General features: G+C 50.6%; 1 protein-coding gene across 1 annotated transcript in view; it reads left to right on the top strand.

Moving 5' to 3' along the window:
• Window positions 1-14,370, top strand: part of LOC134016622 (glutamate receptor ionotropic, kainate 2) — a gene marked incomplete at its 5' end in the record, with an annotated part of 47,189 nt that overhangs the window by 9,347 nt on the left and 23,472 nt on the right. The window contains 4 exons of the mRNA XM_062455966.1: window positions 632-838; window positions 3,339-3,562; window positions 9,590-9,708; window positions 13,680-13,897. Coding sequence (XP_062311950.1) covers window positions 632-838; window positions 3,339-3,562; window positions 9,590-9,708; window positions 13,680-13,897 — 768 coding nt within the window. The remainder of the gene's footprint in view (window positions 1-631; window positions 839-3,338; window positions 3,563-9,589; window positions 9,709-13,679; window positions 13,898-14,370) is intronic.

Genomic DNA, 14,370 nt, shown 5'->3' with positions numbered 1-14,370 from the left:
CTGAGAGCAGCGCAGAGTCACAGATATGCAAAATGATCTCCTATTATGGTCAGGCTTTGCTCTCTACAGCAGACTCTCTCTCTCTCACACACACACACTGACAGATAATCACACAGATATAGAACACACACACTGTACTGTGAAGAAACACACACACACAAACTGTACTGTGCAGAAACACACACACCTAATCACACGGGTACAGTACACACACACACACACACACAGACACTCCTGGTGTTAGCAGATGTCCTCACCCCCTCTACCCAGTGTGTGTCCAGGCATGCAGAGCTCTCACATGATCCACACCCTCTGATAGTCCTTATCAGAGGGGAGGACAGACACTAATCCCTCTGTCTCCATCTCTCTCCCCCTCCACACCCCTACCTTTGGATCCCTCTATTACTCGACCTCTCCATCCCTTCTCTACCCTTCTATCTCACCTTCCCTCTATCTCTCCGTAACACCATCCATCACTCCCTCCCCTCCATCCCTCTACCCTACCATCACTCTATCCCTCAATCCCACCATCCATCTACCCCTCTATCTCTCCATCTCTCAATTCCTTCATCCCCCTCCATCTATCTCTCCCCCCCCCCCGCCTCCCCCCCCCCCCCCCAACCACACACAGGAGGAGCCCTACGTCATGGTCAAGAAGTCGGACAAGCCCCTGTACGGTAACGACCGCTTCGAGGGCTACTGCATCGACCTGCTGCGGGAGCTGGCCTCCATCCTGGGCTTCTCCTACGAGCTGCGGCTGGTGGAGGACAGCAGCTACGGGGCCCAGGACGAGACCTCGGGCCAGTGGAACGGCATGGTCCGCGAGCTCATGGAGCACGTGAGTCTGCCCCGGAGAGGCAGGGGGGAGGCGGGGAGGGGAGGGGGGTGGACGGATGGAGGGAGGTAGGTAGGTGGGGTTGATAGAGGGATGGAAGGAGGGAGGGAGGGAGGTGGGTGGATGGATGGAGGGATGAAGGGAGGGAGGGATGGAAGGATGGAAGGAGGGAGGTAGGTGGGGTTGATGGAGGGATGGAGGTAGGGATGGAAGGAGGGAGGGAGGGAGGGAGGGAGGGAGGGAGGTTGGTGGGTGGGTGGGTGGAGGGATGGATGGAGGTAGGTAGGTAGGTGGGTGGGTGGGTGGAGGGATGGAGGGAGGGAGAGAGGGATGGAAGGAGGGAGGGAGGTAGGTGTGTGGATGGAGGGATGGAGGTAGGGAGGGAGGGAGGGAGGTGGGTGGGTGGATGGAGGGATGGAGGTAGGGATGGAAGGAGGGAGGGAGGGAGGGAGGGAGGGAGGGAGGTAGGTAGGTAGGTAGGTAGGTAGGTAGGTGGGTGGGTGGGTGGGTGGGTGGATGGATGGAGGGATGGAGGGAGGGATGGAAGGAGGGAGGTAGGTAGGTAGGTGGGTGTGTGGATTCAGAGAGGGAGGGGTGGAGGGGTGAAGGATGGATGGGTTACGGATGGATGGATAGATTAAGAATGGATATATGGATGAATGTGATCAATGTGATCAATCATTGATGAATCAAGAATCGGGCAATGAATGATCCATATAAATGGATGAACATGACTAGGTGTGCGATTGGGTAAACCCTCTACTGTGGAGAAACGGCCCTGACAAGGCTTTTCACACTGTTGTTGACAGAGAGAGAGGGAGACAGGGAAGTGAATGGGTGGAAAGGGGAAGAGAGAGATGAAGGAAGGAGGGAAGGGGGGGGGGTGTTGGCAGGGTCAGAGCACACATATTTCAGTTTAAATGACCAGAGTACATGAGGAAAGAGAGCTTAGAGTCTGTCTTGAGTTGTTCCCCAATAGAGCTTATTAAAACGCACACACATGTGGACACACACACACACGCCAAAGACCCAGGCACGCACTTTCACACACACATCTTCGCACACACTCCCATACACTCACACACACACACACACACATACACACACACACTCGCTCACAACCGCACTCTCACACATTGCCTACGGACTAGATCATTAAGCTTGACAAACTCCAGCTCTCACGAAGGATAAGCTGCACGGGCAGAAAAATAACAGTCTGTGCGAGAGCCAATCCAGGATATCTGACCCCATTAGGAGCGCTGCCCTGGAGCCCGCTCCTCTCCAGCCACACTGCCTGGCAGACGCACCTTCCCCCCCTCACCCCCCCTCACCCACCCTCCCTCCTCACCTTCCCCCCCCCCCCCCCCACACACCTTCATCACAACGCGATTGGCCGTTGGGAGCGGGATCCCGGGGTTTTGACACTTCCGGGGTCCAATCCGTGTCCGCCCCCCTCTCTGGGCGTGCGTGGGGGGGGAGTGATTGGGGAGGACAGGGCCTTCGCAGGGAGAGTCAGGAGCGGAAGGAGCCCACATCGCCGAGAAAATGGGGAATTGAATGGAACAGGCTGGAAATATGCTGTCAGAGGAGTTAAATGAAACGTTCTCCATTCTGTCAGTCAACGCGTCCACTTTTGTTCCGCTTGAATTTGACCTATCTGGGAGGGAGAGAACAAGGGAGGGAGAGAGAGGAGAGAAGGAGGGAGAGAAAGAGCCAGACGGAGAGCGATTACCTCAGAGTATTCTGTTACCGTGGGATCTCTGTCAAGGTAGCATTGCCTGTGTATGTGAAAACCCAGCGTGTCCCATTTGATATCAGAAATAGTTTGTCATTCATCACAATTCTGGTGACCAAGCCTCATTCAATCAGGAGTGATGTACGGCAACCTTCATGGGACGCGAAGGGTGTTTCTTTGAGAAATGATCCACCTGACCTTGTTGGGAGTGTTTAACACGCACTGAGCAAGAATACGGAAAGGAGATTTATCAGTCTTGAGAGAGCTGAAGGTTTCAACCCTAGATACAGTCACCTGATTGGCTGGGCAGGCCGGACATACCTCCTCCATGATTGGCAGTCGGCTTTGATACACTAAACCCGAGACACGAGGGATGAGGGTGTGGGTGGGAGGGGGGGGGTGGTGGGGGGGGGTCAATATATTGTGTGTGAGAGAGTGAATTTGAGAAGGAGAGAGAGTGAGAGATAGAGAGAATGGGAGCGAGGGAGTCAGCACACAGTGTGTCTGAAAGAGAGAGAGAGAGAGAGAGAGAGAGAGAGAGAGAGATGGAGCGAAAGAGTTGACCAGTGGGAGAGAGAAAATGATGGAGAGAAAGAGAGAGAGAAGACCAATGAGAATGACGAGCCTCTAAATTTCCCCCTAAGTGCCTTGGGACAGCTTCTGTGGTGTGTAAAGGCCCTGTTGTCTTAATTTGATTGCCTCTAAATGCTTCCTGCGCCCCTGACTTGATGTCCTATCCCTCTTCCCTTTTATGTTTCCTGTTGACAGAGAGCTGATCTTGCAGTGGCTCCCCTGGCCATCACGTATGTGCGCGAGAAGGTCATCGACTTCTCCAAGCCCTTCATGACGCTGGGGATAAGTATTCTCTACCGCAAGCCCAACGGAACCAACCCCGGCGTGTTCTCCTTCCTCAACCCCCTCTCGCCCGATATCTGGATGTATATTCTGCTGGCTTACTTGGGTGTCAGTTGTGTGCTGTTTGTCATAGCCAGGTAACATGCCAGTCGCAGTGATCCGCTGCTTCACACACAGAGGCTACATGCTAAGCTAACATGCTAAGCTAACACGCTAAGCTAACTATGCTATAACACGTCTTTCCCCACCAGACTAAAACCAGGGTGGTATCTAACACTCGTCGAGTCAACCTGAGTCGACCAAGTGACAATATTATATCCGCTCACTGATAAGAGATGTCATGTACTGTACATAATTAACCCATAGTTTAAAAAGTATAATTTCTAAACAAGCGTCTAATGCAATTAGCTGCCAAGACTTACATGAGTGTTAGTCTATTTCTGAGAAAAGTTGATTAGTTTACACAAAGACGAAGTCCCTCGTGACTTTGTCTTTTCTGCTCTTGTGAACGAGGGATGAGGCAGTTTCTCCTCCTCCTGGGGGCTGTTCAGCTTTCCCCCCGTCGTCTCTCCACACACACCGCTGTCTCTCTCTACACACACACACACACACACACACACACCGGCCTATCAGCTCCTCAGGAGATAACGCTCAGCAACACAAACCTGACGACAACAGACGGGTTCAATCAGCCGTTTCAGGACTCTGTGTGTGTATGTGTGCATGCGTGTGTGTGTGTGTGCATGCGCGTGTGCGCGTGCGTGCGTGTGAGTCTGCATGAGACTGTGTGTGTGTGCGGCGCCTGGGTGAGAGCGGCCCACCACCCTCCCCCCTCCCCCCTCCCCCCTCCCCGCTGTCCCCCGTGTCTCTGAGTCCGTACCGTCCCTTTTTTTCTTTCTTTCCTTCTCTTCATCTTGCTCCAAACACGCAAGGTCAGGTGACCTCTGGACGGTGGAGCGCCAGGAAGCAGGCCGGTGGGGGGGGGGGGGGGGGGGTCAGGGGGTCAGAGGGGAGGATATCACCTCGTGTTCAGCAGAGACCATATGGAGAGATAATGTAGTTATTGTAGAAGAGGTGGATGAACTTTAGGAGGGTATATATGGAGGGATACCAAAATAAATGTTGTTACTATGGGAGAGATGGATGAGCTGTAGAAAAGTCTGTATGGAGAGAAATAATGTAGTTTGCAGAAGAGGAGGAGATCTCAAATGGTTTGTCATCTGTAGCCCCAACTCCATCCCAACTCTACCCAGTTACGGCTGGGCTGTTGGGAGAATCATGCACACAGCTGGAACCTCTGTTCTCCTACTTGAACGTAACTGTCATTTCGTGAAGAGCAGCCCGCAGAGAGTCTAGAACATTCTGGGCTGGGGTTCACTGTACAGACGTACTGTTGGCGTTATTAGATATTTGTGTCTGGTCTTCAGATCTCCTTGTCTAAATGGTGAGCGCAGTATAGTAATTCCTAATGAAGTCGTGTTTTTTGTATTTTTGTATTGATGGAGTTTGTATTTTTGGTATTTTAAGATTCTACTACTTTCATGGTCTGCGAGCTCAGGACAGTGATGTGTGCTTTCTGCTTTGTTCAGGCCCATGTTCTCAGGGAGGGAAAGTAGGCCACTGTTGTGACGTGGCCCTGGCTCCTTCTGGAGCTGTCTGGCCCACGTTTGAAGCAGGATGAAGGAAACGAGAAAGTTCATGTTGACTCTAAAACTTTTGGGAGAGCGCTGCTCCACCGACCGGCGCCTCCGGCAGTTTTACAGTTAACGCACATGTGTTTTTTTTTTGTTCCTCCAATGTTACTGGCGATATGATCACACGAAAGATAAAAAAGCGACAACTGTCATCTAAGTTGGTTCAGAATATGCACCTATTTTCTTTTATGAACACACTAAGTAAGTCTTGGGTAAGTTGAAATAATTTCACACTCGTTCGCATTAGTGGGCCCGAGCACCGGACAGTAGATGCATGCGCCCGTACAACACCAAACACCTGTTGTTCTGCTCCACGATCCCATCAGGGAAGGCGACTGCACCTCTCTGTGCGTACTGTACATGTGTGCGTACTGTACATGTGTGCGTACTGTACATGTGTGCGTACTGTACATGTGTGCGTACTGTACATGTGTGCGTACACATTTATCTGTGCGTGTGTGTGCCCGCCTGCGTGCGTGCGAGTGTACGGGTGCACGAATGCGGTGAGGCGAGATTGATTGTGTGTGTGCATTGGCGAGAGAGAGAGAGAGAGAGAGAGAGAGAGAGAGAGAGAGAGAGAGAGAGAGATAAGAGAGAGAGAGAGAGAGAGAGAGAGAGAGAGAGAGAGAGAGAGAGAGAGAGAGAGAGAGAGAGAACGGGGGAGAAAGCGGGAGGGCCAGCGAATGAAAGAGAAAAGAGAGAGAGTGTTCATAGAGAGACACAACAAGGGCTGTTTCTAGACTACAGCCCTGGGCTCACTGTTGTCTGTAGCTGATAAGGAAAGCTGCCCTCTGGGTGCTCTGTGAAAACACATAATTACCTTGTTCCTGAGCGACCCCGTGGAATATCACCAGTCGTTGTTTTGGTTGTCGTTGCATTTGATGTTTCCCTCTAATGGCTTCCCCTCCACTGTTCCCTCTCTGTGAAACAGGTGATGAAACAGCTGAAAAAGTCTGTGTTGTGCGCCACACCTCCACGCACATCTCTCTCCATCCATCCATCTCTCCATCCATCTCCACACACACCACCACACACATCTCTCTCATCGCATTAACAGCTCGCTATAACTCGGGGAATTAGATTTCCTGCACTCTCTTTGTTTCCGGGCAACATTTCTAAAGATAACTAAGAGAGAGAGAGAGAGAGAGACTAAAAGACTAAAAGACGCGTCCATCGCCAAGCGCTTATCTCTCAATTTACTTCGATTTCACGACGTCACCGTGAATTTCTTTTTGCGATAGAAACAATGACGTCATTTTTCTGTTTTCTGTTACAAGGCAGAAGATGCCGGTGATTGGCGCTGGCATTATTGGCCGGTTCAGTTGCTCAACATGTCAGGAACATGCTCATATGAAAGGCCCTCCCTCTTGTTCACACTCTAGGGAAGACTAGATGTTCCGGAATGTCAATGTGATCACCTTGCATTTGTTCTGTTCTCTACAACGAGAGAGAGAGAGCGAGAGGCTCTGGCTATGCTAATCAAAGTCTCCCCACAGCACCCTCTGAGGTATTGATCTCTGGTAAGCTTATAAATAGAAGAAGGCTATCGCCGTTTGATCCAGGTCTTTGATGGTCTGGAGGTTTCCCATATAGGGATGTGAAGAACCCCCCACCCCCCCCCCCCCCCACCCCCCTCCCCCCACCACCACCAGCCCAGCCAGGAAACAGAGGCAGGACCATCACCGACTCTGTTGATTCATCTCCCCTGACATTGGCCTTATCATGCGTATCATCGGTTGGGTTTTCGGGCGGCATGACCCTGCCCCCATAAAAAGATAAAAGCCTGCCATTGTTTCAGGCTGCTGAGTCTCCTGACGCGCGGGCTTATCTCCCGCTCTGACCTTCCTCAAACTTTCTGGCTGCGTGGCGCTGATGACCCGAGATAAGCGCGGCCGGTGTAATTGGATCAAACTGACAGGCGACGGACGGCCTCGCTACCTTGAGAGGCAGGTTAAGCTGTTGCGTCTCCGACGACGAGCCTCGCTTGGTATTCACGGTGGCTAGCTCCTCACACACACACTGTCCCAGGCACACACACACGCAGTCCCAGGCACACACACACACACGCAGTCCCAGGCACACACACACACGCAGTCCCAGGCACACACACACACGCAGTCCCAGGCACACACACACACAGTCACAGACACACACACACAGTCCCAGGCACACACACACACACACAGTCCCAGACACACACACACAGTCCCAGACACACAGTCCCAGACACACACACACAGACACACACACACACAGTCCCAGACACACACACAGTCCCAGCCACGCGCGCACACTCCTACGTGCACACTCCTACGTGCACACGCCTTCCACCTCCGTCCACAGCCCCGCCCACGTCTAGCGTGTTTCAACCACACGCGGATGACAACCTCACTCATCCGTGTGCAAGTCATCTGGTAATTGGCTTTTCGGGACATGATCGGGGAGGAAAGAGACCTCTGTAAGGGTGCTGAGGTCACTACTCCCATACATCTCAGCGAGGTCGTAGTTCACATGAACTCAATTTGGCATTGCAAATTGACAAGCAAGCAAATCTGGAGCAAACGCAAGAGTGAGAAAGAGAGAGAGAGAGAGAGAGAGAGAGAGAGAGAGAGAGAGAGAGAGAGAGAGAGAGAGAGGAGGTAGGGAGGGGAGGGAGAGAGACAGAGAGAGAGAGAGAGAGGAGGAGGGAGAGAGAGAGAGAAAAAGAGAGAGAGAGGAAGAGAGAGAGAGAGAGAGAGAGAGGAGGAGGGAGAGAGAGAGAGAAAAAGAGAGAGAGAGGAAGAGAGAGAGAGGGAAAGAGAGAGAGAAAGTTAAAGAGAGAGAGAAAGAGAGGGAGAGGGAGAGGACAGATTGATTTAGCATCCCCAGATTTCTCTCAGAGCTGAATTCTGAGGACATTGAGAGGCCCTTGACTTGAACAGGAAACGGGGGGAACACACTCCAGTAACCACATCACAACGCCAACCACCATTAGCGAATGACAGCCTGCAGTTATTCTCTGTCTGTCTTCGCTTCCAAACTGCGTCCATACGTTTGTGTGTGCGGTACAGTGTACGGTAACACTGTCTGTCTCGGTGATATCTGTCTCACAACCAGAGGACACACACACACACATCCCCACCTATGGGAATAGAACATTCCCCCATTCTCAGAGCAGGCTACTAGAGCACTGTCATATCTCAAGAGTCAAGAAGTAAAACAGTCAAGACGTGAGGCACTGAATATTCAATTTGATTAGTCGTCCCCTCGTGCCTGGAGTGGGGAAGGCTGACTAAGGGGATCACCCTCATCCCACCACTCCAGCACAAACTCAGGTCAGGACGCGTAATTGTATCCCAATCAACCTTCACTAATGTAATGTCACTTTTATTTAAGATGAATAAATGGGGAACGTCTTTGCTTGAGAAGGGCTGAGAGGATTGAGCGAGAGCGAGAGCGGGCGCAGCAGCATTCTTGATGGATCTGAACGGTTTGATCTGCTGAATGTTAATGCATCTCCAAAGATTACAAGGATTATTAGCTCCTTTCTCGAGTGACAATGAAGTTATATTCAGATCCCATTGATTACGTTACAAAGCAAATTGCCTTTGATGTGAGCATAAAAGACACGAGTCAGCTTGTGGCTGAGTGGCGAGGTCTTCTGTGATCGAGCCGTTTTACGGATCTATCTATTGTGATGATTAAATCAACCGAATACTGCCGGCCTGAGCAAAATATACAATAATATCCTCAGAGGAAGTCGGACGCTTGGAGATCTTTTATCAGCCAGGACAGGATGTGATAAAGGATGATTCACTAGACAATCTTTTTTTTTTTTAAGCCTACATTCACTTTTATCCCAACAAAGAATACCGTAGTCTTGTATAAATGTCTATATTGTTTAGAATGTATGTTATATATATTTATACATATATATAAAAATGCATATATATATATATATATATATATATATATATATATATATATATATATACATACAGTACTGTGCAAAAGTCTACGGCATAAAAAAAAACAAAAAAACATCCTTTTATAGTGCCGCACAAATACAGAAAAAATGTACAACAATATTCATGGAAAAATATGAGACTTTTGTACAGTACTGTTTATACACACAATATGTACACACAGTACAGGCGTACACACAAGTAATAGGAAACCGTACAACTGAGACCTCCGGCATTTCAGTAATACCCCTCACAGTGACTTCCCCTACCCCAGACCCAGTCCTGCATGGAGTGTTCAGGGTGTCTCCTGAACCAGAACCAGGTCCTCTCAGCACCAGGGACTAACCTGTTTGTGTTTTCCTGTCTCTCCAGGCACCGAGCAACAGCCTGTTTCCGTTAGCAACAGCCCGCCATGTTTCCTCCATCTTGCCTCTTCTCCGTTTTTTTTAAAATCAGTTCTTGGTTTGCCGAAGTTGAACTGAAATAAAACCTGCCTGTGTGTGTGTGTGTGTTTTCTGCCTTCCAGGTTTAGCCCCTACGAGTGGTATAACCCCCACCCTTGCAACCCAGATTCGGATGTGGTGGAAAACAATTTCACCCTGCTAAATAGTTTCTGGTTCGGAGTCGGAGCTCTCATGCAGCAAGGTAGACGCCTCTGCCTGCCCTCCTTCTCTACAGCTCACGTCCCACTCTTTCGCTGGGGGGCCCACTTGCCTTTCCCAGGCCCACAGCTGTGCATGACGGGAGCCTCTGTGCATGCGGAGCTGGCCCCGCGCGAGGCAGGCGGTGCCGGGCCGCTGGGTGGCCCGGAGGGAGCGCAGTCTGGGGATGCGCCAGAGTTTTTCGATTGGGGAATGAGGATATGTGAATGAGGATATGTGAATGAGGGGTACGGGGGGAGCGAGGACGTGCAGCATGACTCTTTCAGTGTCCTTCCCTTTGCTTCTACAGCTCCTCTCCCTCCTCCCTCCTTTTCCTCCTCCTCTTCCTCCTCTCTCCTCTTTCTTTCCCGTTTTTCCTTTTCTTTCCCCTTTCCCCCCCATCCTTCCTGCCCTCCCTCTGCAGATCCCTGATCAGGTAAGTCTACCCCCCCCCCCTCCCCCCATGACAGTGTGGAAGAGGTCTGGAGTGTGTGTGAGTGAGAAAGAGCCCTGCAGTGTGCCGTCCCCTAGCCTGCCTGGGCCTGGGTCTGTTGCCTCCTGCCACACCGACGCCATGTCTTCTCAACTAGTCTGCGTCTTCAGGTTTGAGAAAACCAAGTCCCAAAAAAATCCAAGAAACGAAAAATCAATCAGATTGCCTTACAGGCGTTTGTACCGGAAAATGAAATGGAACGATTCCCTTGAGATCTGAGTTCTTAGACTGGGGTGCATGCTGTGACCAGCGATATGTCGCATTTTCGAGAAGAAAAACAGCAAAAATATCAACTCGGCTCTGGTTCCTGTGACGTGTGGGAATGAGCAGTGGAACGTGCAGGGCTGGAGGCTTGAGCTGGGTCGTGAGAGAGACAGGACAGCATGAGGACATGGCCTGGGCCTGCCTGTCTCTGAACCAGGGCATGGAGGTGTGACTGGGTGGACTTGGCGAGACTGAAATCCTTTAGAGAAATTATTTAGTTTTTGATTTGTTTGTTTACCTCAAGGCTGTTGTTGGCTGGCCGCATGTCACTAGATCCTCTTCCTGCATGCTTAGTAGTACATCCACAGTTAACCCTTGTGTTATCTTCGGGTCATTCTGACCCATCAGTCATTGTGACCCACCGTCGTATTGCGACAAATTTACCTCATACAAAAACAAAGTGAAGCATTTTCTTTTAACTGTCGGGCTGTCTCAGACCCCCCACATTGGAATGGTTAAAAGAAAATTATTTGTATTTGTTTTTGTATTGGGTAAAATTGGGTAAACACAACGATGGTTCGTTATGAACCTTTGGGTCATGTGACCCGAAGGCAGCACGAGGGTTAAGAGATGGAGTGATTTTTCTTCCAGGTGTAATTACTGTGAAAGCTGGGTGTCTACTAGACATGAAGCCCGGCTCCCTGTAGCGAGCAGATGGTGTGAAACACAAGTAGATGATAATGAATTGTGTGAAACATGATTTATTCATATTACATACGTATTATATTATGTACTGTGTGGTAAAGGTAATGATGAGGTTAGATAAGTGTCACAATGCCAGAGTACGGGCTAGTATATGTAATCGAAAGGTAGGACTGATGAAAGATGGGGGGGAGTATGTAAAGGGGGGTATATGGAGTGTGTGTGTATAGGGTGTGTGTGTTTGGAGGGCAGAGGGTGTGTGTGTATATAAGCTGTGTGTGTGTGGTTTTGGTGTGTGTATAAGCTGTGTGTGTGGTGTGTATATAAGATGTGTGTGTGTGGTGTATATATAAGATGTGTGTGTGGTGTGTATAGAAGCTGTGTGTGTGTGTGTGCGTGTGTGTGTGCGGGGCGGGCGGCGAGTGGACACGGTTGAGAAGATGTGGCTGTCAGGCAGAGGCTCCGCCAGGCACGGCCGTGGCGGCGGCACACCGCGGACTGTCGTCTGCACACCGTCTTCATGACGACGGTCGCGGCAGCCCAGCCCTTGCAGAGAGGCTCCCTGTTCGCACGGCCCGGCCCCACCCCCCCAGGAAACTGTGGGACGTGCTGTTTTGGTCACGACGTTACCTTGGGTACATGACAGTCAGCCCCAACCAGGTTCTGTTTGGGCTCTGAGCCGCTCCTCTCAGCTGGGCTAGCTGGACTAGCTGGGCTAGCTCCTCTCTGGGGGCGTGGTGGGTAAGAAGCTCCAAGCTGGTCAAAACGGATCTCCTGCAGTAGCGCAACAACCCTGCTATCGCTGGTCCCAGGACCCCGGTTCTGTGTGTGTGTGTCTGTGTGAACGCTGTTTGTTTACGTGCCTGTCTGTGTTCTGTTCGTCGGAGTGGTCTGAGCAGAGCCCGGGGCTGCAGGGTATTCTGGGATGGCGATGCGACTGTTGTTGAATCATGCTTGACTCTGTGCCCTGGCTGGCTGGGAGTGAGGATGGGAGAGAGGCTGAGAGCGAGGCTGGAAGGGAGGATAAGGAAGGTTGTGAGAGACTGAGAGTAAGAGAGGCTGAGAGCAAGGCTGGGGTGAGGCTGGGGTAAGGCTGAGGGCGAGGCTGGCAGTGAGGCTGAGAGAGATTTGGAGAGATATCTGCGTCTTCCTTTCCTACTGCCTGGCCTCAGTACCTCAGGCTAACTCCTCCCACACACACACACACACACACACTCGCAGAACAAAAAAGATTCTGATTGGGTTCTTTAGTTATGTTTACTAAAAGGACCCCCTGAAAAGATAATTCAAGAGCCTTTTTTACCAGAAGAACATTTTCTATGTGGAGCTTACACTAGATATATAGTGACCAGTGTTCCCCAGCATAAAACACATCTACTCAGCAACAGTTTGTTCTGTGGAGAGAGAGCTTCTCATCCACTCCCCTCAGACCAGCTCTGACCCCAAACACACGGACAGAAGCCAGATGACTACCAATCGCCTGCCTGCCCTTCACTCCACCTTACCCTGCGCTACCAGAAGCTGGTTTGCCCTCCGAGAAATACGTTGGAGTGATCATTGATGATTAGATGTCACAATGATTGATAATGCTTAGAAAATGACTGAGATCTTAACGGAACCAAAGACGACACATCATTCTGTCTCCAGGGTTGATAAGAGCGTCTGCTAAATGACTAAATGGTTGAAGTACAGTGTGTGTGTGTGTGTGTGTGTGTGTGTGTGTGTGTGTGTGTGCGTGCGTGTGTGTGTGTGTGTGTGTGAGTGTGTGTGTGTGTGTGATTGGTGTGCAGCCAGAGTACATGATCAGTGTGAATCTTCAGACACGGCCACAATGTGGTCAGATGCACATTGTCAAGACCAGCTTACAGTAACCTGCTGCCCATCCTGCCTACAGGTGTGTGTGTGTCTGTGTGTGTGTCTGTGTGTGTCTGTGTATGTGTGTGTGTGTCTGTGTGTGTGTGTGTGTCTGTGTGTGTGTGTCTGTGTGTGTGTGTGTCTGTGTGTGTGTGTGTGTGTGTGTGTTTGGGTGTCTGTATGTGTGTCTGTCTGTGTGTGTGTGTGTGTGTGTGTGTGTGTCTGTGTGTGTGTGTGTTTGGGTGTCTGTCTGTGTGTCTGTGTGTGTGTCTGTGTGTGTGTGCGTGTGTCTGTGTGTGTGTGTGTGTGTTTGGGTGTCTGTGTGTGTGTCTGTGTGTCTGTGTGCGTATGTGTACGCATGTTGGTGTGTGTTTGTATTTTGGTTCGTATTGTGTTTATGTGTGTGCATGTTTATATGTGTGTGTGTATTTCCATGTGTGTACGTGTGTTTACGTGTTTGTGTGTGTGGGAGTGTGTACGTGTGTTTACATGTGTGTCCATGTGTATTTACATGCCTGTGTATTTGTACTCGTGTTAAGTGTGTGTTTTTACGTGCGTGCATGCGTGTGTGTGTGTTTACGTGCGTGTGAAGGCGTGTTTACGTGCGTGTGTTCTCCAGGCAGGACGCGGAGGCCTGGTCCAGCCCTGGTCCTCTGGTCTTCCTCCTCCCCACCCCAGGGCCAGGCTGGGTCTGACCCCCTATCTCTGCTCCTCCTGCCCAGGCTCCGAGCTCATGCCCAAGGCCCTCTCCACCAGGATAGTGGGGGGCATCTGGTGGTTCTTCACCCTCATCATCATCTCCTCCTACACCGCCAACCTGGCCGCCTTCCTCACTGTGGAGCGGATGGAGTCGCCCATCGACTCGGCCGACGACCTGGCCAAGCAGACCAAGATCGAGTACGGCGTGGTGGAGGACGGCTCCACCATGTCCTTCTTCAAGGTGGGTCCTGAGACGGCTGTGGGAAGGGTTTCGTACCGCACCGGCTTGTACGGTTACCCAGGAACGACGTTCTAAAAGGGCTGGTGCTGGTGACAGTTTGGTTCCAGATGTTCTGACTTGCAGGGAAGATGTCGCAGTCGCGTTACTCAATGACGAGGCTGTTAGAATTGTGAAAAGATCAGAATGCTAACGCTATGGTGGAATAAGAAACATTCACCATTGTCCCTGGTGGATAGGGAGATATAGAGTGCTCTTATAACAGTCATTTAGAAGAAGTCTTTGTTTTGTCATTAGACCATATGGGCTGGCACGACTGTGTTTAAAGTAACTAATACAAGTTACTGCTATAATAAAACACATTTATTATAGCATCCCAAGACTATTTTTACTGTTCCTAGCCAATCATAGCTAACCATCCTATCACACAATAACTCATCCTAGCCCATCCAAGCCCTAACTGATCCTAACTCTTC

The sequence above is a fragment of the Osmerus eperlanus genome, unplaced genomic scaffold (genome assembly GCF_963692335.1).
Source record: "Osmerus eperlanus unplaced genomic scaffold, fOsmEpe2.1 SCAFFOLD_89, whole genome shotgun sequence".
NCBI lineage: Eukaryota > Metazoa > Chordata > Actinopteri > Osmeriformes > Osmeridae > Osmerus > Osmerus eperlanus.
This window is presented reverse-complemented; position numbering and strand designations above follow the sequence as displayed.